Here is a 23,988-nt window from a genome sequence, read left to right as displayed (position 1 = left end):
GTGGCTTGGCTGCATGTATGTACATTTCAGCACATGATTCTCTTTCCAAAGTGGTTTACCCCAGCACTCTGATTCCAATGAAAACCCCAATTTGCTTCAAAGCCTTCCATGTGCAGCCCTGGGCGTAGCGGCCCTCCACCCCACCCCCAATCAAGTAAATAAAAATACTGAACTGACCAATCTCGCCACAGATACCTTGGTTCAGCTGCTTTTGGGTGAGGAAAGGGAGCATACTGGTAGGGTAAATTTAATTAGTTAATTAATTGCACATACCCACAGACATTAATACCTGCATTAAAGTATTGCTGGGGACTGGAGTGCAGGAGAGAGTAGGGGGTGGGAGAGAGGGAGGGAGAGATAGTGTGTGTCTGCAGTTGCTCACTGGTGAGGATGGGGCAGGCATGCACTCTGCACGCGACCAGGGGCACGTTGCCTCGCACCTGCTTCTCCCATCCCTGGGCTCAGTCCTGCGACTGGAAAGGAAAAAAAGATTTTTGCCGGGGCTGAGCTTTGCCACAAAATGCCGTTAAGCCCGGCAGTCAAAAAATAAATAAGGCTATCGATTCTACTACACCTCCTTGGAAGTGTCTGTCTCAAGGAACGCGATCGAGCGAGTTTCGTGGCCAGAACATCCTCTCGCCCTTCCTTCGGGTTTCTAAGCAGCAGCAGCTAAAACAAACCGAAGCCGCTTCCTCCTTCCTTGTGCGAAGTTCTCCCTCCGCTTGCTCCAGGTGGCTTTTCTCCCCTAGAGGGCGCGTCGCAGCCGGCCGAAGGCGCCTCCTTGGCCGCGCTTTGCAGGCTCCATAAAAGGACAAGAGGCGGATCGCTTACTTTCTCTCCTTGAGCTCCGGATTGGAAGGCGGCGGGGCATATAAATCCGGGCAGGGCGGAGTGAAACAAAGCAGTTTGCAAGCAGCCGGACCTGCTAGGAGGGAAGGAAGAACTTTAGAGCGGGCGGCGGCGGCGGCGGCGGCGGCAGCGGCAGCAGGAGCAGCAGGGGGGAGAGAGAAAGGACTTGTCGAGCGCACGGCGGCGAACCGCGCGGTTTCTTCTGCTTTTCTTGGTTTCTGCTCCCCATCGTGCCGTTTCGTTGGTTTTGTTTGAGAGAAGACGGGGGGAAGGGCTAAGGACACCTCAATGAAGGAAAGAAGAGCCAGCCAGAAATTATCCAGCAAATCGATCATGGATCCTAATCAAAACGTGAAGTGCAAGATAGTCGTGGTTGGGGATACCCAGTGCGGAAAGACGGCTCTGCTGCACGTCTTTGCCAAGGACTGCTTCCCGGAGGTACGTGTGGACCCGCTTGTCTGAGTTCTAGGAATTTAGCGCTACGTGGTTCTTTAACGAAGAGGAGCGCTGTGATTTCTTTTTGGTTAAAGTTAACTTTCAGCGCTATCTGTTAAATCTGTGGGAAGCCAATTTAAAGCGGGTTAGACCGTTTTCACAGAAGAGATCCCAGGATGCTTAACCCCCCGCCCTCACAGGAATCACTAAAAAATAAATAAAAATAAAGCATCTTTAAGACGACCTCTCTCTCTCGTGCCCTATTGTGAGCCACGCGTGGAATGCGGGATAGAACTCGAACGTTCTTTCTGCGCTCGAATTAGAGACCCATACACCGAGGCAGTACCGGTTCAAGCCTCGCGCCCAATGGTGGTGGAGGGAAGCTCTTAGATCTGTCCGTATTTTATAGGTCGTGGGTTTCAGCGCCGCGCTGGAATTCACGAGCCCATCCCGCTGGTGTAAGTTGCCTATTTTCAAACGCTTTGTTGGTTTTCAGTGAAAACGGTCCAATCCCTCAGTAGTTAGGAAATGGTTAAACAATTAAGAAGGGTGAGGGGCCAATTTAGGCTGAAATCTCTGTGGTCTCTTCCCCCCCCCCCCAAATTTACAAGAAATATGTGTTTGATACGCGGTGCAAACATTCAAGAGATGGTAATCTACTGTTTGTGTTTTCTCCCTTTCCTTGCCCAGAACTACGTCCCCACCGTGTTTGAGAATTACACGGCCAGTTTTGAAATAGACACACAAAGGATAGAACTCAGTCTCTGGGATACTTCTGGTAAGGGATTTTCTTGCTCGCAGGAATGCCTGTTCTGTTTCCATGCCATTCCGGTGACTCACATTGGTTTGTATATAATTACAAGCCATTGCTGTAGCCTCTGTTGTTAACACCCTTCAGATGATGTAACTACTTGCCTTTTAGTTTTTTTTTTATTTTACTTTAATGGACTTTAATGCAACCTGACTCCTTTCCCTCCCTGCCCCCTCTTTTTAATTGCAACAATTTCTGCATTGTGGTGAGACTGAGACAATCATGTTTACCTAACTCCCCTTCCCGGCTTGACTCTGTAAAGGTTCTTGGGATAATTAACTGAACAGATGGGAGAGGGTTATTACGGCCTATCATGAGCCTTTCATTTTAATATTTGTCGCCGCTGCTGCGAAAACCAGCATGTGTTCTCCTTTTGGTAATATGTGATTATACAGAAACAAGGAGCTTAGCAGCTACACAAATGCCTAAGTGTGAGAGGATGTTTTCCTTGCTGAGCCGAGTCCTCACTCCTCCTCAGGATCTGCTTCTAAGTGTTCCAAATATCCCCCTCCCCCCAAAAAACCCCCCATGCATAGGAAGCCTTCAACTCAGCATAATGAGAAGTAAAGTTACTCATTGGAAGTGTTTGGCTGTAAAACCAGCAGGGGGTGAGAAAGCTTCTGAAGACATGGAAGTTAAGCGAGTGAGAAAGAAAAACTGGAGTTTGGTAGTGGTTGTGATGTTCATTCATTATGTTGCCTGTTTGTAGGTACAGTAGGTATAGGAGACTAGCAGCAGATGAAGCGTCTTAATACCAGACCATTGGTTGATTTCTCAGTATTGTCTTACACCAGTGTTTCCCAAACTCTGGTCTCCAGCTGCTTTTGGACTACAATTCTCATCTTCCCTGAGCACTGGTCTTGCTAGCTAGGGAAGATGGATTTCCAGCTGCTTTGGATTACAACTCTCAAGTTTGGGAAACACTGGTCTACATTGACTAACAGGAGCTCCTGGGGGTTTCAGGCAAGAGTCCTTCCTGGAGACAACAAGGATTGAACCTGGAACCTTCTGCCTGCAAAGGCTGACCTCTGTTGCTCAGTTTCCCAAGTCTTGTTTGATTAAAGAAAGCAGTGTTCTTCTACTATTACTCCTGTACCATGCTACCCACCTCCTTTCCAAATTGACGGCTGGCCATGTAGTTCAAGTCATTATTGCCTTTCCTATAAGAGTCACAGCCACTGTCTTGTAGAACCTTGATTTGGGGGAAAATGAAGAAAAAGGACAACTTGCTTGGATCAGCTAAGAAATCCAGTTTTGAGGGACAAATGTTCATTTTCTTCTATAGCAGTTGTGGCCAAGTTTCATAACCTTGGGAACCACTCCAGACAGTAGTCTAGAGCGGTTTTTGCCAGCCTCGGGTACCCAGATATTCTCATCATCCCTGACCACTGGGCAATTCTCATCATCCCTGACCACTGGGCCATGCTGCCTTGTGCTGACTGGAGCTGTAGTCCAAGGTTGGGAAAAGCTAGTATAGAGGCTGGCTCCATAATAATAGTTAGCCCCATTTAGTAGCATGAGCCTCCTCTGTGGAGAATAACATTTAAGCATGGCATTACATGGAACAGAGGTCACCAACATGGTGCCCTTCACACATTGCTGGACTCCAACTCCTGCCATCGCCAGCCAGCATGGCCAGTGGTCAGGGATGATGAATCCAGCAGAATCCACAGGTCACCATGTTGGCTGCTCCTGACATAGAGCATCCCAAAGGGAGCTTTTTGCACCTTTTTACAACTTGGAAAGGTTCTTGGTAGGGTCACCAAGATTATAATGGCCTTGGAGCCATATCTAGGATGCCAGTTGGCCTTCCCTGTTCCAAAGGATGCTAGTTGGTTTATGGTGGAAATGAGTGTATGGGAGTCATCGTAGCTAGTATCTTTTGAAGTTAAGATGGGGAACATGTGGTCCTCCATATGTTATTGGACTACAGTTCCATCATTGCTGGTTGTTGGCCATGCTGGCTGGAGCTGGTGTTGGTTGGAGTCAGTCCAGCAACATCTGGAGGGCTGCACTTTCCCCATCTGTTCTCTAGAGACTTTTGGGGGGAGGACTTGGAGCATATTGTAGGTTCTTCCAAAGAGCACTCTCTTTCTCTTAAGGACATAATTTCCTATTCTTGTGCTAGTTTATATGAAATGTGTTAAGTTTTTTGGGTTGTTTTTTAAGTTCCTGCAGAGATAATCCATTGGCAGAGATGAGGGCTATAAAGCACCGTGCTTAATGGGGGAGAGTTAAAATCATCTTTGTTCGCTGGCGTTTATGACAGATTAAAGAACACTCTGTGGCAGAGTGCAAGAGGGCGACCAAGGAGAGGGAGACAAAGGAATGTACAGGGTGCTGAGAGCAGCTAGCAAGGGAATGTGAGCGCTGTCTCTTGTCACCAAATGCAGGAAGAGAGCAGACCACCCAACCTAGAAGCCATCCATCCCAGGGCAGAGAAGCAAAATGGAGCTGGAGAAGATACCCCCTACACACACACACGCTTTTCACAGTAGAATGAAAAGCGCAGTGGAATTACTTAATGGCTTTTGCAGTAACTTCAAGAAGTGGACAAGATTTATTTTATTTTACTTGCCTGCCAGTAGCAAGAGCCTAAGCACAAAATCTGCTTGTGGCACACAAAGGGGTGTCCTGTGAGGAAGGCACGTTGAAGGCGATAAAAGGCTGAAGTGGCAAGACTCTGCTTGTCTTGTAAATCTGGCAACACTTGTACAGCTCTTTTGAAGAAACCACAGCTAAGCTCTTTCTGCCTTGGCAGCCTTAACAACATTACTGCTGTTGGCATCACTGGAATGCATGCTTCCAGATGTGGATGACAGCTGTGAAGGCTGGCAGTTCTGGTTTTTTTCATTCTCTCTCTCTCCTACAAGGGAATGCTTGCTGCCTTTTTCACTCTTCTGTGATAAAGCCAAATTAAATTCTCTCTTTTTCCCCCTGCCTCCCATTGCCTTAGTAGGAGAATGAACATGAAATGAAGAGGGAGCGGCAAAGGAATTAAAAGGGGGAGGGGGGATTTATCGCATCTGCAAGACTTTATTTCTTAAATATATATTTTTTGTGCATGAGGACTGACCTTAATCTATGCTTTTTGTATCTTGCATAATGGTCAGAAAGTAAAGTCCCATTGAAGTCAATGAGACTTACTCTATGTGAATATGTATGGGATTAGACTGCCATTGACATTTGCTTGCTCATTCCTTCAGACTTTTGCCACTGGGACTTACTCAAAGTGGATTCTTCTGCCTATTCCAAACTTAGTTATTTATTATTACATTTATATACCACTTTTCCAACAAGGGTTGGTTCTATCGTCTCTATTTTATCCTTACAGCAACCCTGTGAGGAAAGTTAGATGGACTGACATTGACTAACCCAACATCACCCAAATGGATGAGTGGAGATTTGAACCCTAGCTTCCCTGGTCCTAGTCTAACACACTAACCACCACACCATACTGGATCTGGGATTCTTTCTTCCTGGGCTTAACATGGACCAAGGCATAGCCTCACATTCTAGACAGGATATGAAAATTGATTCAAAGAGGCCTTCAATATATTAGTTTGGTATTTTACAGACACTTCTTAATGATCTGTAATTCAACGTATTTGTTATTTATCAAAATACAGATTTGGACACCTAGTTATCTGGGCCTCAGATCTTATGATCTGCCATCTCTGAGTTTGTTTCCTGGTTGTAGATTGTTTAGATAAGATCAGCTGTAACTGAGTTGGAATTATTACTGTATGGCAGCTTCTTAACCCTTTTTAAAAGACAGGTCTTATTAGTCTAAGTCAAGATCTGGGCTTGGCCTCAACAGTCCTCATTTTCCAGTATGGTGTCATAGCTTAAGTAGGTCAGATCTGCAACAGCTGAGTTGGTTGCAGAGGTTAATTATGAGCAATATAGTGTGATATTTTCCTATCAAAGACAACTGGGGACAACTGTATTGGAAGAGCAAAATAGGGTAAAACAACTAAGCTATTCTAGATGGTCTGTCTGGAAGGATTTGCATTATTTAAAGTTTTGGCAGCACTCTTGCAATGCTTTCTCGGGACGCGGGTGGCGCTGTGGGTAAAACTTCAGCGCCTAGGACTTGCCGATCGCATGGTCAGCGGTTCGGATCCCTGCGGCGGGGTGTGCAGTTTGAAAGCACCCCCTAGCAGTTTGAAAGCACCCCCAGGTGCAAGTAGATAAATAGGGACCGCTTTCTAGCGGGAAGGTAAACAGCGTCTCTGTGTGCGGCTCTGGCTTGCCAGAGCAGCTTCGTCACGCTGGCCATGTGACCCGGAAGTGTCTGCGGACAGCGCTGGCTCCCAGCCTCTAGAGTGAGATGAGCGCACAACCCTAGAGTCTTGTCAAGACTGGCCCGTACGGGCAGGGGTACCTTAACCTTTACCTTTTGCAATTCTTTTATAGAGCAATGGGACAAAATAAGATAATTTAAACACATGAAAGATAGTATTGGAAATCCTACAGTTTAGTGACTACAGAATGTCTCTACTGTAGAATAACCACACAGAAATAATGACCCACATTTAATGATACCACTTAGGAAATACTATTATTTTTTTTAGATGCTAGTTTAATTTGATAGTGGTATTCCCAAGACATTTCCATATGAGTTTATTAGTCTCCAGTGTTAACCCCATTAAACAAGTATATCTCCTTTAAATCATCACCTGTCTTGCATGAACATTTCTGAATGTTTAGTGTTTCCCATTAACTGAAGTTAATTGCTGTTTGACTTTAAATGCATCCATTTGGAGAAGTAATTCTGGTCTTACTGTAACTGAGGTCAACAGCAAAGATCCAGAAATCAGTAAACAAAGACGAAAATCTCTTTAGGCTTTGCCCTAAACACTTGAATGGCAATCCATATACTCCTTCCTCCAGAGCAGCCTTTCTCAACTTTGGGTCTCTAGTTGTTGTTGGACTACAACTCCCACCATTTCCTAGCCAGCATCCTAGTCAGGGATGATGGGACTTGTACTTCAAGAACATCTGGGGGTCCAAGGTGGAGAGAGGCTGCTCTAGAGAGTCAACCCTGTGGAAGCTGTTATATCATTCTATCCCAGCTAAAATAGACATGCACCACTGAAGCTGCAAGTTGCAATAAGTTGAGTGGTTTCTTCTAGCCTTCATCGACCTGGTGCCCTTCAGATCCTTTGGGAGTTTGTCCAAGGCTGGTTTACAGCATGGTGACCACATTTTTAACAAGAATGCCACGCATTCTGAGAGTTTGCTACTCTGTAGTATGTTTGCACTCCCCAGCAGCTTGTTTAACTTCTAGTTTATCAAGCTGGGGAGCAGGCAGTGTACGAAAGTCTGGTAGAAATGCAAGCACACATCTCTTTGCCACAGCCAGGCCTAGGGTTCTTTCTGCAATTGGGTCCGTGTTTGTGTCACACTCTTCCTGCCTGTGCCCTTGTGGCACAGATGGATCACTTATGGTATACAGAACGATACCCACAAAATCTAAGAATGACTTTGCAAGATGTTTTCATTCTGCACCCCTGAAATATCTTGACTTTTCCTGGGGAGGGTATACTGGTATTAAATCTTTAGATGGAGAAATATTTGAGCATTGCACATTAACGCAATTGGGCTGGATATGTATCTGATTTCCACCCTCTCCCCCTTCACAGCAGCTGTGGAATAATTTGCAGAAAATCATATATAATTCTGTAGTCTTATTATATGGCATGCAGCAGCAGTAAATGAGCTCATTTTTTAACAAGATCATTTCAGAATAATGTTTGGCTACTCGTAGCTTCTTCAGATCCTGTCTAATGGAATCCATAAAGACAATTTACCTGTGTCTGGCTTCTGCTGAATATCCTATCAAAGCTGAAACACATATTTTATCTTCCCTCATTAAAATTTGACTCTCTTACATAATTCAAATTTCATGGGTGCACCATAAAACCGTGAAGCAGTTGCAGCCATCTTATGGGCTTAACTATATATCCCAAATACTTCATGAATTGCAGAATATCAAGGAAACCTGAAAATGTGGACTTGGGATGGACGTTCTCAACAAGAGTATCAAAGAGTGGCACAGATCCCTAATGAGTTGAGCTTGCTGTGGTTCTGAGGCTCACTGTGTGTCTTTCACTCTATATAGAGCAGACAAAACTGTCTGATCCCCTGAAGACTTCTGTATAAGTTCCAGAATCTTGGTGTACCTCATAAAGAGGGTGCTTATTATTGACAAATGAATTAAACCCTGAATTGCATTCTTCCTCTTGTAGCCTTTAGTAACAGGTTACTCAGTTACCCTGAATCCAGTATTCCTTAGCTGGAAATTACTAGGATCTAACTTTAAAACTTTCATGGAGTCAGTTGTTGGAATGTGAGAAGCCTTACTTAAGAGATGGGTAGCCTGTGGTCCTCCAGATTTTTTTTATGTTTCAGCTCCCAGCATCCCTGATTATGGGCCATGTTGGCTGGGGCTGATGAACAATGGAGTCCAACAACCTTTGGAGGGCAACAGATTCCCCATCCCTGCCTTACTTTGTAAAACAAATACCTGCTACTTAGGGAGAGCGACTTCCAAGTACTTTGAATTTAACTTGTAAACTTCGGAGATGAACATGCAAATTGATAACTTGGTCAGCTTAGGGCATTGGTATGGGACATGCTGAGGCAGTCTTTAACCCCGGGGTCATGGGCAGATATCTGACACAAAGATCAACCACAAGTTACTGCTGGCTGTCACTAAGTCTGATCTGACATTAGTCTGTAACAAATGGTAGTGACAGACTTTTCTACTGTTCTAAGTGATAGTGTGATATTTCAACCTCTCTCATCATCAAAATCATTGCTGTAATCTACCCAAAGCCTGCATGAGGGGAAAAACACCAAGGAATCCTTGGAGTTGTAGTTTGTGGATCCTAAAAAGTGTTAGAGATTATTAGTCCCCACATAGAACAACAGTTTACAGAGCCCCAGCAGATGGGGAATTTATTGTTAGCAAACAAGAAGTCTGTACTTTGAACAGAGATCACATCAGACATGATGCAATAGAATTACTCAGTGAAAAGCCACATAAACTTAAGCCAAAACTTTTGGTTATGCTGCGTCAGCATGTCCTTTTCAGCCTGGTATTGCCACCAACTTAGCAAGCGGAGTGGACAATCTTTACTTCCAAAGCTCCATTTTGACAGGAGATCTTGTAACTCCTTGGCTTCCTTTTGGCAACTTTCATGCAAGGTGTAATGGCAGAGTTTTGCTCATCTCCTGTCTTGTCTATGGGATTATAAACTGCATTTTTTGAGCGCTTAGCTGCTTTAAATGTCCACATGGAGTCAGGCTAATATATACTTTTACACAAGTAGCACAGGCTTACTTTGAAGCATACTTTTAGAGTCAAAATCCTATCATGGCATTCCTGTTGCTCTTGTGGGCTTCCTATTGACATCTGATTGGTCATTGTGAAGACAGAATGCTGGGCTAGGTAGGACTTTGTTCTGAACCAGCGGGACTGTTACCACGTTCTTATGAAACCATACTCACAGTTCCTGCAAACTTAGAGGTGGCTAGAAATCAGCCTTCCTAACCTGGTGTCCTCCAATGTTTTGGACTCCCAATTCCCAGGGATGGTATGGGTTAGAGTAGCAACAACATTGGAGGGCACCAGGTTGCAGAAGGATGAAAAAGGTATGCGTGTGTGGTATGCATTTCACAAAATCTGGATCTGAAGCTTTGTTGGAGTCACAGTGATTTTGTCAATCTGCTCATTTTCTTTAGTTGAGCATGGTTTCGCATTTTCTGAGACCATCTTGGAGAAAGATTGAACAGAGTATGCTATTGAGCTGCCTTGAAAAGGGTCTGTTTAGACTTGACACGCATTCCCAAGATTCCTCAGGCTCTGAGGATTTTGTTCTGGTAAGGAGATTGGAATGATGAAATGCCCTATTGAATTCTATCTCTCGGCTTTTGTTCTGAGTGGCTGTCTTCTTTGGGCATTGATAAAGGATCCCACTATTGCTTGTTTGAAAGAAGAGAGAAAACACATTTCTTGTGAAGCATCTGAATTCTGCAAACTCTCAAAGGATGCACTTAAAGCCTCCCATTCATTCCCCTGCATTCTTTCCCAGAGAAGAATGGCAGCTTGTCTCATTTATGTGAAAGCTTCATATACTTGTCTTAGCATGCTGCATTGTAATAACAGGAAATTTTTGTCCATAGTAAGTGTAATCACAGATCCGACTGGTATAAGTGCATGCCATACGTATGCATGTACATATATGGTGCGATAGACCTCTTGAGGAGTGGTGACTGAGCACTTAGGTATGTGTCTAAGGAATTTTTTTCCCTGGGTGAGGCTCTTCACTCTTCTCTTGAGCAAGCAACGTCTCTGTCCAAATTTTAATGATCCTTAAAAGCAAATGCCTTATCCTGCCCATACCTGTTTCAGAATATTCTGATGAGAAAGGAGGGTGGCAACTATGCCTAGAGCGAAGTGATAGCTGTGGGTGGAAATTGCAATGTGATCTACACCTGCCTAACACTCTGAAATTAGTAGAGGTCATCTAGCACATGGAATGCTGCACCAGGGGCCAATCTGGTACAGTAGATGGAGCACTAGAGCTGGAAGAATTGCTTTAAAATCTCTGCTTGCCATGAAATTCTTTGGTTGACTTTAAGAGATGCATAAGAACAGGAATTAGGGGACACGTGGTCCTCCAGATGTGGTTGGACTATAGGTCATCTTCACTCTGGGCCATTGGCCCTGATGGCTGGGACTGATGGGAATTGGAGTCTAACCACAACTGAAGAGCCACAGATTCCCCAACACCATATATGTGGGAACATAAGCTGCATCAGACCAAGATCCATCAGGTCTTTGGTAAGCTTGCAACCCAAAGGCAAAAGCTTGTAGTCTGTCCTCACCCCTTTATCTGGAATTGAGGAGTGCATGGAGGCTTCAGTTAGTTACTTATTAAGCCACTGATAGTGTTAAATGGATCAGGTGACAGGAAATAGCACCTCTCCAGCCTGAAAAATCAGATAGCCAGTGCCAGTCAAAGTAATCAATGCCTGGCTAGACAGACAAATCATCTCATGTCCTCATGGATAATGTCCACTTTCCTTTTCCCAATAGTAGCCTCATCGGTAGTAATCCTCATGGGGGTTTGTAATGATTAAGAACTCAAAAAATAAAATAAAATTAGCTTCCATAGACAGGTGTGGGCAGATGGACTTCTGCATGTTTTGCAAGAATACCTTACAGCATGGGTAGCCAACACCCATGGTTGAGACATGGTTGAACTACAACCTCCATCCTCTCACCCCATTGGCCTTGCTGATGGGAATTGGAGTCCAATAACGTCAGGCTGCTGCCTCCCCAATACAGCTGTCACTTGGCAGTACTGCCCCAGTAATAAAATGGACCCAGGCCCATTAGTTCCCTGAGAAAGTATGCCTTTACCGGTGTTGTCCAAACTGCAGCCTGACAAATGTTGGCTCTTGGGACCCAGCCCAAAGGTTAATGGCTGCTTGCAGAACTGATAAGAGAGGCTGTTTCACCCATTGCCCGTGCCTGCTTTGACAAGGCACATGAAATCAGATATTGTGCTAGGAAAAAGGAAATCTCCACTTCCTGCAGAGGTTTAAATATCCTGTTGCACGTTTAACTCTTGTGCTGAGAGATGAGCATTACGATAGGTTTCTGATGCACTGAAGCTATCAGTAGCAATACGCAGGCATGTGATTCAAGGCTGTGGAGAATCTGGAGGAAACTTTCAGACTGAGCAGACCACCTTCTGCTTGCCAAGGCTTCAGCCCATATGTTCCTGTTTGCTTCAAAAGTAGCATTCCTCAAATTCTTTCCTTGTGGTCTTTAGCTGCCCAGCTGGTCTGTTTTTTGAGACGAGTTCCTTTTGCTGAAACAAGCAGGAGCTTCTTTTGCCAGGAGGAGGAACCTGCACACAAGCGTCTTTCTAATACGATTGCATCGTTGTTTCTGTACAGCCCTTGAAAGCACTGTTTTCATTTCATCCATTTAAATCCTGGAGATTTTGAATACAACCAGCTTCCCCAACCCCAGTGGGTGAACCTGACCATCTAGTGTTTTCCTAACACACCTAATGTGTTTCCAATAATCCTGTACATAAATAGTAAACTCCCTTCTCCCAAGTGTGGATTCTTGTGCAACCAAAATGGGCAGCACCTCAAAGGATTGGCAGGTTATGGGGAATTCCAAAGTTTGGAGAACTACAAAAAAGTGTGTGGGAACCCCCAATAATAATCCAGTGAGGACCGAGCATGCTCAGTGGTTGTGGAACAGTGACTTTTCAGAGGAAAAAACTGGTGGTGGTGCAGGAATGGAATCTTCTTCTTTGGCGATCACTTATAGCCAAGTAAGATTCTTCAATTTGAGTGCTTGCAGGCCAGTGTTTCCCAGTTGTCGGTGTTTATACTACATTTTATAAGATTTGCCATGGGAGAGTCTTTGAAACACTTTTGTTGACCACCAGCATTACGCCTTCCATCTTTAAGTTCGGAATAGAGTAGTTGCTTTGGAAGACGATGATCAGGCATCCACACAACATGACCAGTCCAACGAAGTTGATGTTGAAGAATCATTGCTTCAACACTGGTGATCTTTGATTCTTCCAGTACACTGGCGTTAGTTCGCCTGCCTTCCCAGGTGATGTGTAATAGCGCATCCTAGAAGATGACATGGTTGGCAGGAGCATTTTACGCGGTTGCAGGTCCCACCTGAAATGTTGATAAGTTTGAATTCTATTCCTCTGGATTCCTGGTAGAGAGCTCTTGCTCATTTAAAATAAGCCATAGAGTTCCTTAAGAGATGGCCTGTTTCATCAAGCTCTTTTGCCTTGCCGGAAGCTGCCAAAAAGGCAGTGGCTCTCAAGGAGATGCTGAACGTAAATACCAAAAGAGAAATCCCCTCTAATTAGCTGTTACAGGTTCTAGCAGTTCATTAAACTGTGAGAGCTGCAAAGATCTAATTGATATTTGGTGCGGATAATGTTCCTGATGTAATATATTCAGAGGATATTAATAATTACATATAAATGTATTTTGCCAGACACCATGGGACCTATGTGGGCTGTGGCTGTGCGTAATAGTGGTGACTTATTTATACTGAGTCTCCGCAGTGTTTGACGCACCGAGCTGAATGTGGCCCCGATATCAGTGGTTGCTGGTCGAGATTCTTCTCTGCAAGTGAATTATAAGTCGCCAGGGAGCAGCAGGAGGACCTTTTGGGCTTCCCAGAGGCATCTGCTTGGACACTGTGGGAAACAGGATATTGAATGAGATGGACCATTGGCTTGATCCAGAAGAGGTCATCCTGGGATTAAAGGGATCGTGACCCTTTAAGTTCCAGGCAGGCAGCACAAATAGGAGGCTTATTAAGCCATGGTGACCGTAGTGTATGGTTGACTTGTTGAGTCAGAGGCTGTGCAAACCTGTCTGTGCACTCCTGCAACTATGCAAACAGCTCAAGGCAGGGAAAGGCATTTTTTCCTCAGGAGGGACCAATCTCTAGGTGTGTTGCCTTGTGTTGTTGCCTAGATGCAGGTAGTTAACCCTTGACAAGATCTACCAATTATGCGGGTACCAGTGTGGCTCTTCATAGCAAAGGCAACCACTGTTTTTCCTTGCATACGTCTTTTCCTTTTGCTGAAGGTGATAGATTACTGGTCTTAGTTACTATTGAAAGTGGTTGTGTAAAAACTAGCATTTTGCAGGAAGCACATCTACCCTGACTTGGAATGAGCCTAATCACATGTGCAGGTCCAACACTCAAACAGATTCTGAAAGGTTCTGGGATAACAACTGGGCCTAACTTACATCTGTAGCTACTGATACAATAATTAGGCATGATGTTGTATTTCCATGGTCCTTCTAACTCAGTTGTGGGAAAGATTTCACCCTCTAGATGTTGCTGAACTACAGCTCCCATTGGCGCCAGCATGCATGGCCAATGGCCAGGGGTGATGGGAGCTGTAGTTTAGCCAAATCTGGTGGGCCAAAGGTTATCCACACCTGTTCTAAATGGAATAAGAAAGCACTGCTTAAAAAAGAGATTTTACTAGGTGACCTTGGCTCAAAGTTAGGAGATTGGGGAGCCTTATTTTCTAGCCATATTATGCATTAATAATCCAGGATCATCAGAAGAGTTTCAGATTGTTTTGACCTTTGAATGGAAGCTCAGAACTGCATCTGTGTAACTCATTCCTAAGCAGCAGCTCAACATGTGCATCCATCACTGCTGCATGGATTGGCCAGAAGAAAGCCTTACATCAGTATGGGAAAGGCCTGCATGGTCATGGTTTGACACGCGTGGTGATCTGCTGTACCAAGCTTTATGGTAGCCACCACAAATATGGTGCCAATTTGCTTGAAGCTGACCTAAATTAACAATAACCTACTGAGGATATGGAGCACTCTTGATTCTGGCGGGTGGCGAGATCTTGAAAAAGTGGGTGAGGAAGCAAAGGGAAGTATAGCAGAGGCATGGATGGAACGCTTAGGGTGCGTCATTTAACTCTGTATACATAATGTTTATTTTCCGCCCATAACATGATCTCACTTATTTCAACAGGGTCTCCTTACTATGATAATGTCCGCCCACTTTCCTACCCAGATTCCGATGCCGTCTTAATTTGTTTTGACATAAGCCGTCCAGAAACACTTGACAGTGTGTTGAAAAAGGTAAGTGATGGAAAATAACTCTAAATGTATATGCAGAGCTAGGATATGTCACTGCTGCCATCTGCATATATGATCTTGAAGTGCAAAAGCCAGGCTGATTATTGCTGCACTCCCAAGTATTATGCAAACCAACTGAGAGGCTAAAAATATTAGTCCATTACTTCCCCAGGTTTCAGGTGTGTTGGCCCAGGCAAGTGTTGATCATGGGGTAAAGGTGGCTTTCACTTCAAAATCCTTCTCTAAGGTTTAGATTCAAATCCCTGTGCTGAGGGGGATTCAGGCTCTAGTACCTTGGGAAGGAACTCTTAGCTCAGTGGGGCAGCATGTGATTTCCTTGGAGAAGGTCTCTTGATTCAATCCCTAATTTTAGACTTTTGGCAGGAGTGGAGAAACTGCAGCCTTGCACATGTTGTTGAATTTTAGCACTCATCCTGCCTGACAGTTGGCCATGCTGGCCAAGGCTGATGAGATTTGGAGCCCAATTACATCTTGATGGCTTATAGGTTTCCCATCCCTGACACACAGTTACATGAACTCCCTGGCTAATGGCATTTGGATAGGTACTGCAATCAGAGTAGACAATATATAGGGCCAGAATGGGGAACCAGTGACCTTCCAGATGGACTCCTAATGCCCATCAGTTCCAGCCGGCATGGCCAACAGTTAGGTATGATAGGAGTTATAATCTACAGCATCTACAGGTCCACAGGTTCCCCATCCCTGATAAGTAGTTAGATGGAATCCAATCAGTTTACTTTTCAGCTTCATAGTTGAATGTATATAGACAGGATGCACAATTATTGGCATACTGTTTTGATCAATATAATTAGTATTCATGCACTTAGGAAGTGAAAAGAGCCAATATCCGCATGATCCATGTTCAGCCACACAAGGAGAAGATCTCTGGTCCAGACCTAATTCCTAAAGTCAGAGCAGAGGTCAATTCTTCTTTGGTGTGCCACAGTATGAAGACTGACTCTGCCCATCTCTTTTATATTTTGCTGCATACTTCTTAAAGGCATGCACCCTTCCTTCTGATGCAACTTCCCCTTGAAAATGAAAGAAGAACCAGAGTTTGCATTGTTCAGTAGTCATGAGTGAGCCAATCCTTGCTGATTTTGATTTAATTAGGAGGATATCCACCAGAAGCTCAAAAGTAATATATATATATACTTCCTCTGGGATAGTATGTTTCTCAGTACCACTTGGTGGGAATTGCAGTGTTGTTGCACTTAGGTCCTGCTTGCATGCTTCCCATAGGCATCTGGTTGGCCACTGTGAGAACAGGATGATGGACTAGCTGGGTCTTTCATCTGATCCAGAAGGGCTCTTTGTAGGTTCTTAGTGGATGACCAAGAGGTCATGTGCATAAATGGAAGGGTGCCGTGTGTAGATGAGGCTCAGGTTAGATTGCTGTCAAGAAGAATCTTCAACAGCCCTGGATGCTGTCAGACATGGGCACTATTTCCTGGGTTTCTGGAGAAAATGGCTGCCATAATCTTTACTGTTTGCATGAACAAAGTCCTTGGGATCAGCTGGTGCCTCCTTGCCTTGGCAAGTTTTGGGGAAGGGAAGGGGTTAAATAATCCTCTTCTCCAATAGTGAGAGCTCTTAATTCCCTTTCCACATTTTACTTCCTGCCACCGTTCAAAGAGGTTAAAACAAACATTACTCATGCTCTGCTTACTGCTGTCATGGCCAACATCAACAAAACTTTGGAACTGTAGGCCTAATATGACCTACAGAGGTGTAGCCCAGTAGACTCAGGAAAGGTGAGAAAAGTTCAGATTCTACGCTAACAGTTTGACTTGTGGAGCAACATAAGCAAGTCCCTAGAACTCAGCTTTAGTTACTTCCTATGTCGCAAGTGTATTGCAGTGATTAACTGCTGCGGAACACAACAAACAGTAGTGCTATTGTTGATTTTATGTTGGGGTGCGTCACTGACCCTCAACCTCTCTCAAGGCTCCAAATACATTAATAACTTCAGCCAGCAACAGAAAGCACTTTTGACTTGTAGATTCTTACCTTATGCTTCTGTCGCATCAGACTTTCCCATATCTTTCCATAAGGTGTTTGTGGCAGAGTTAGGGTGGATCACGACCCAGTTGTGAGCCGCAGACCCATCAGCTGGAGACAGTGGTGTATGCAGAGGGTGCAATTAAGCAAAGTAAGCTGTCGCTAAGTCCCAGTGAATTCATTGGGACTGAAATATAAGCAGACCTTTGCAAATATTTTCTGTGCAGCTGGGAAACCTGGAAAATGTGGGATTGCACAGAGCTCTTTATACATGTAAATGATATGTGCAAAGACCTTCCCCAGCTTGGTGTCCTGTAGATGTTTTGATCTACAAAACCCATTTCCCCCAGCTAGTAAGGCCAGTAGATTATGGGTAGGATACAGAGCTTCGGCTGGAGGTCAGAAATGGTAGTCTACAGACATTGTCTCGTCCCCTCACTCCATGCATTGAAGTGCACATGACTTGAGTGAACATTAATTCAGTTTTCAATGGTTTGTCCATGATTGTCTACTTTGCTGAGTTGCATTCATTTTTATGCCCTGCAATGTACTTGAATGCTAGAATTCCTGTTCATGTGACCATCTGGCAAGTGTGATGTTTTTACATGCTAGTCCTGTGCACCTGGGGAAAGAACGTAGATGGCATTGTATTCAAGGTTTAAGCTTCACATTTTAAGTTCCCTGCAGTATGGACTATATACCATCTGTGTGTATGACATGGGTTAAGACCATATTTTTGATCTAATTATATGCTTCTCCTTTGTTGTAAGACCTGCTTGTAACTTGGCATTTGGGCAGCTGTTTAAACTTGCTTTGAGAAAACTCCCTTGATTATATCTATTCAGTCAGTTGAGTGAATGAGTCATAGGGAGGGAAAACGTAATGTATGCTATGGCAGCTGGCCTATCTGTAGGCAGGTAGGGATGGATGTCCTCATTTATAAAAGAATATTTTATTCCTGGTTTTCATAATACAAGAAATAAAAAATAAACATTTTTTTAAAAACCCAAACAGAATTATACATAAGCTCAGATAAAGTACATTATTTTAAACTGAATAATTGCATCAAAAAGTTGGGAGAATTGCAGATTTTGAAGGATTGCTGCACTGGTTTATTTCAAATAAGTTCACTTTAAAATCTGCAGGGAGTGCTACACCAAATGTTTCCTTCTAGTGCTTCACTGTAGTACAGCTGACAACTGAAGCATGATTCTTTAAAGCATCTCATTGTGTTAGATGGGCGCCTCAGTGTTTCTTATGGCAGCAGGATACTAACACTGTACTATTTTTACAGTGGAAAGGTGAAATCCAGGAGTTTTGTCCCAACACCAAGATGCTTCTGGTTGGCTGCAAGTCTGACCTGCGCACGGATGTTAGTACACTAGTAGAGCTGTCCAATCATAGGCAAACACCAGTATCTTATGATCAGGTAAGTGCTATGTCGTGTTTTGCTTGTTAATGAATGATGCACACTTCTGACTTGATTCATTCAAATCCTCCTTGGGGCACAGTGCTGCAAAGAGTGTTGGTTATATTACACCACTTTTCATCACTGCTGGTGATCAGCAGTTGGGATCTGTACTTTTCTTATATCAGATGCTGTATGCTACTGACTTAAGGGGTTGTAGGTCACTGGTAGAGCATATGTTTCTTAAGCAAACGGTTCAGTCAGTAGCATCTCCAGCTAAGGCTGGGAAGGGCTTCTCTCTAAAACCCTGCTAAGCCACTGCCAGTCAGTTTAGACCACCCTACCTGGCATCTCAGATGCTTATCCACATGTCTTGGACTATAACTTCCATCATTCCTGCCCATTGGCCATTCTGGCTGGGGCTGATGGGAGTTGTAGTCTAAGACTTCTGGAGGACACCACGTTGGCACAGCCCAGTGTGGACAATACTGCGCTAGACAGATCAGTGGTCTAAGTCAGTTTAAGGCAGCTTCCAGTGTTCCTGTGACTCAGTCAAGATGAGGAAAGTGGGTGCTGAGCAGTGCTAGTGTTGTTGCATAGTCCCACTTCATACTTGGTATTGCATCAGGCTGATGAAGAAAGCGCCTTTCCTCATTAGTGGGGAGTCCATAATTCTCCCCAGTAAGGAATAGGGAGCACTAGACACAGCATACCCTTCAGTTTATGCTCCATCCGCATTTGTCTGTATTCTGCTCCTCTTCCACCCATTTCCTATGTTGTTCAATCTGGATAACTAAGCCGGCCATAGGTCCACGTGGCTTTAATGTGTTCTGCTCTCTCTCTCTCTCTCTCTCTCTCTCTCTCTGGAGAGGAAGAGTGCAACCTTTGTTTCCTTTTGTATTGGTAAGCCATAAAACAGAACTGCTCTTTTTCTTTGAAAAGAACGACTGTGAGTGTGTATACCTCTTCAAACTTGAAACTGGACATTTATGTAAAAGTAATTGCATGCCTTCCTCTCCCCATGGGATTATGACATGAAAGCTACATAGTATTTTGTAAAGCTCCATAAACATCAGTCCTGTGTAAGACCAACAATCTGCCCACTTCTAAGGCACACTTAACTGAAAGAAAATTCCACTGAAATTGGTGAGGCTTACCTCTGAGTAAATTTGGCTGGGTTCTTTTGGGCTTCAGTGTCCCATTTCTTCACAGGGCCCCTGTTTTTGATAGAATTGTCTAGTTGTATAGAATGTTATGGGCTTCCCCCTTTTCTTTTTCACATCTCACAAGGATTGTACACTTTAATGTCAAGTGACAACTGGACCGAGGTGGGTCGGGACTGCTGATTCACTTAGATCTGTCAGCAGCCTTTGATATGGCCGATCATGATCTTCTGGACCACCACCTCGCCGATGTGGGGATACAGGGCACAGCCCGACAATGTCTGTGCTCTTTTATCTCTGGTCAGGCACAGAGGGTGGCACCAGGGAGGGAGATGTTGTTCATGCTTGTTGAAGCTGTTGTTGGAGTCCAACAGCATTAGAACACCACAGAATAGGCCATCCCTAGAATAAGGGCAAGAAAGACCACAGTGTCTTTCTGTTTTGGGTGGTGGCTTCCAAGTAATAGTCATGATTCAAGGCTTTTCTGGTACGTTCCATAGCTGCAAACGTTGGCCTCCAAGGTCTGCATTTTTGTAGATTATAAATAATGTTTTTCTATAATATATGAAGCAGGGTTACTCCTCCATTCTTCTTCTCCTCAGTGGTTTCCAACAAAATGTTTTTGACCTTACTTACTGGGAAATAATTGACTAGTACAATCCAAAACCCTCTGATTGCCACTTCAGTCATTAGTAGACAGGCTGTTTAATTAATGTTGACTGAGTCTCTTATCCACATTCTCCCCCTCCCTGCCCTCCATTAAAAAGTTTGCACAAGGCTGTGTGTCTGAGGATTGCTCCTGTCCCCAAAATTCCAACTGCTTTTCTGAACATCCAGTAGCCTATGGTTTCTGGAAGTCTTCCAAATCATCTCAGTTTGACAGGATGTAGTACAGTGACAAAGTACATGAGGCGTTTCCTAATGTCAGTGGCAAACCTTTTGTTTGTACAACCTCAATCTTTAGACAGTCCGAGTTCTAGTTAAGTGGCGTTTTCCCCAAAACTCTGGTGCTACACAGGAAATCCCTGTAGCATTTTGTTTTTCTCTTATCTTATCCAGAACTGCAGTGGGTGACTTCCTTATCTATGCTTTGAAAGCTTTTGGTAATTTTGGGGGTGGTAAATAGCAAGGTGGGAGTAGAATGCGTGATTTGTATGGTAAACAGGGTTCCCCTCCCCCAAGTTTAATCCTATTGATTTAGAAAAAGAATTGAACCTTTTGACTGACAAATAACTTTCCCCTTGATGCACCTGCACCACGTTCTCTAGGCACACACTTTAATTCTAGCCATGTTTATCTGGAAGTCAGCCCTATTGATTTCAAGGTCAAACTATTCTGTATGCTTGCCTCTGGCATAAAACTGGCCCTGCTTAGAGATGGAACAGATGCCATCTGATGTTTGAAACCCTGCAGCTAGCATAGACTTCTAGTTTCTGAAGGGCTCCAGTCTGTTGCTTTAAGGGAGCTTAGAGACTGAATTCAGTGGGGTCACCTGATGGCATATGGCTGGATTTTTCTCTTCTGCAACTAGGTGGGGGTTTCTTAAAGTCAACTACTGTAGGTCAGAATCTGAACACATTAAACTATTCAACCTGTGTTTGGGGGGGGGGATGGCAGGCACCCAAACCTAAAACTCTACTTTATCTACTGCATAAGCAGTGGTTTGAACCACAACAGATAAGGCAAAGTAGCCTCCTTGGCAAGGGAAGTCCTTGCAAACTCCTTAACCCACTGAAGGCTAAAGTGTCACAAAGATCTGGTCTGTGTAAGGAGTTGTTGCTGGTCTTGCATTCCCACACGTACTAACTCTGCTAGAGGGAATTATTGTCCTCATCTCTGGAAATTTCCAGAGGTGTGAATGACCTTGCATGAGATCTGCTGGTGGGGCGGGTTAGCAGGAACACCAGCCTAGAATTGCTGATGGCCACAAAGACACACCACCAGTACTTGAGACCATTGACCTAAATTTATGAATTGCTGTGCATAGAGAACCCTGACATCCACGTGGGTTGGGGCTCATGGGAATTGGAGGCCAACAACATCTGAAGGGCAGGGCTCCATGTTGGCTACCTCTGCTTGGCCCTACATGCCCTTTCAGGTCAGAAACAAAAGGGTAAATAGATCAGATATATTTTTGCAGCTATGCTTGTACTCCTCAGTTCCTTCCTTGTAAGGCTACTTTGTAAGCTGGGGTTGAGGGTGCTTAAATTGAAGATTCTCTTGGTTTCCATGTCCAATGCAGAAAGTCTTTAAAACTGGTGTGGCCAATAATCTGCAAGTTCTAGGTTGATTTCTATATTTATAAGGACAGTGGATTCTCCTCCTTATTTGCCTGATCTTTCCTCAAAGCATTATCTCTAAAACAGCATCCCAGAGTAATGATTATATGGCTTGTCTTAGTTCTCTCTGGATTTCTGTTGATGCCTGTAATCTAATCTATTCTCCTCTACCTCCACAGGGTGCAAACATGGCCAAGCAGATTGGAGCAGCCACATACATTGAATGTTCAGCCTTGCAGTCAGAAAACAGTGTAAGGGACATTTTCCATGTTGCTACCTTGGCCTGTGTGAACAAAACAAATAAAAATGTTAAGCGGAACAAGTCTCAGAGGGCAACTAAACGAATTTCACACATGCCAGGCCGGCCGGAACTTTCTACAGTCACCACAGATTTGCGAAAGGACAAAGCGAAGAGCTGCACAGTGATGTGAAGGATTTTGATTCTTTAAATGGAGGTAGCAAGGACAATTGTGTTTGGGTGGGATAGGTGAAGACTCAACGAGAAGTGCCCAGTGAAAATGGTCTCTTGTAAGGGCATGCCAGTGATAAAAGGCGATGATTCACCTTCCGTAGGCAAGAAACTGTACTTGGGGAGCTGGTATGTAGAGGAAGCAGTGGGAAGAGATGGATTCTGAAGGGATGTCAATGTTACTTGGATGAAATACCAAATACGAAGGAAACTATGTGAATATGCTAAAGAAGTGAAAGGATTGGTAGCACCTGAAGAAATGATGTCCTGGAGGATACTTATTTTTAGATCTATTTTTTGAATACCGACTTTGATTTTGATTACAATCTAAAACATTGCTTAAAAAAAAAAAGAAAGTCAAGATGTTCCTATTCCCTTCATTGTGAAGCTTGCCCCTTTGAGACTGTTTGGTTTCCCTCCCCCACCAAAAAAGAGAGAATATGATTGCTTTCCCTCTTGGTTAATGTTAAAGAAATAGGAAATATAGGTCATCCAGAGGAAAACACTTTGTTAAAAGAGGCTTTAAAATCTTTTTTTTCTCCCCGAGGCAACTAGAGAAGGAAGAAATTAAAGAAATCAGTAATAAAATAGCCTTCATAAGCTTCTAATTATATGGAATGAAGCTGAAGAAATATCTGTTAAGAGTAGTTCTCAAACACAGAATCTTCCTCTTCTCCATTGTGACTGTAATGAGAAATTTGATAGTGGCCCGAAAGTCAATTTTTTGAATGGCTTCTTCATAAGGCAATTGTATACTGTATGGACGTCCTTGTTGCAAGACCTAAACAAATGGTGCTACGATTTAGTTATAAAAAGGTCCTTAATTAGAAAGGAATTTTAGTCTTACTGTCCTCCTAAGCTGCTCCTTGGGTGTGAAGGAGGCCAAACCCAGCACTGTGTAAGGAAATAAGTGCTGCTCTGCTCTATGACTTTTCTACAATTCTATACTGGGTGTTTTTGTTTTTTGTTTCTTTTTTTTCTTTTCGTTTTTTAAGTTAGCACATGAGCCAACATACCCAATTATCTCTTATTATGATGCATCTCTAAAATGGCTACATATGGATGACTGTCTCTTATTACACGTTTCTGTTTACTTGTAATGAGCACTCTGAGGAAATAGGGGGAGGAGGAACCTGAAGAACAGCGGAGCCTTTAAGGGGTCCCAAGTGGAAACTGGATATTGCATTAATCCTAAAGGTCTAATGCAAGCATATCCAGACAGTGATCATTAAACATTACTTGTGTGACCCAGATTCTGTCAAATTCCTTTTCACTGACTGATGACTATTGTTACATCCACTAAGCCAATCTTGAAAATAGTTTGCAGATGTTGTTATGCTTTAGCAGACACAGCAGAACTCTGCCGAGGGTGTCTCTAGGACTTGTTGAATGCAAGCATTTTTCTCAAATGCTTCATTTTTGAAGTATTATTTCCACAAAAATTCCAGATATATTGCCACCATAATATGCTTTGGATTGATGCAATGGTATGCTTAAGGCAGTATTAAAAAAAAAAAAAGCTGGCAAGTGCTTTCTGTATTTAAGTATTGTAAAAAGAAAAATAAGTTAACTGTTTCAGCAAGACACCCTCACTTTTTAACATATGTCCGTCACTTTGTATGTTTGGTTATTGTTTCTGCAGTATTTATTTTTTTCTTTTAAATAAAAAAAATGTTTAGTCGTTGGTAAAATCTCTACTTGTGTGCTGTTCTGTATTGTCCACTGATTGCTTGTATACTTGAGGCTGTAATATAGACCAACCTGAGGATAAGCCCCTCTGAACATGGTGGGACTACTGAGTAAACATGCTTCTACTTGTAAACATATTCAGGACCTGTGCTATTTGTCTAGAAAACAAGGTGCCG

At 43.6% G+C, this 23,988-nt stretch overlaps 2 protein-coding genes across 2 annotated transcripts in view; one reads left to right on the top strand and one right to left on the bottom strand.

The window, feature by feature from the left end:
- Positions 1–23,988, bottom strand: part of LYPD6 (LY6/PLAUR domain containing 6) — a 680,840-nt gene that overhangs the window by 303,630 nt on the left and 353,222 nt on the right. The window lies entirely within an intron of this gene.
- On the top strand, positions 915–23,814 carry RND3 (Rho family GTPase 3). The gene is made up of 5 exons (XM_082202414.1): positions 915–1,287; positions 1,975–2,062; positions 14,676–14,785; positions 18,099–18,233; positions 21,834–23,814. Exons 1-5 carry the CDS (start codon positions 1,138–1,140, stop codon positions 22,083–22,085), a joined length of 735 nt encoding a protein of 244 aa, XP_082058540.1. The 5' UTR covers positions 915–1,137; the 3' UTR covers positions 22,086–23,814.

This window comes from Podarcis vaucheri (assembly GCF_965113315.1).
Source record: "Podarcis vaucheri genome assembly, chromosome: 1".
Taxonomy (NCBI): Eukaryota; Metazoa; Chordata; class Lepidosauria; order Squamata; family Lacertidae; genus Podarcis; species Podarcis vaucheri.
This window is presented reverse-complemented; position numbering and strand designations above follow the sequence as displayed.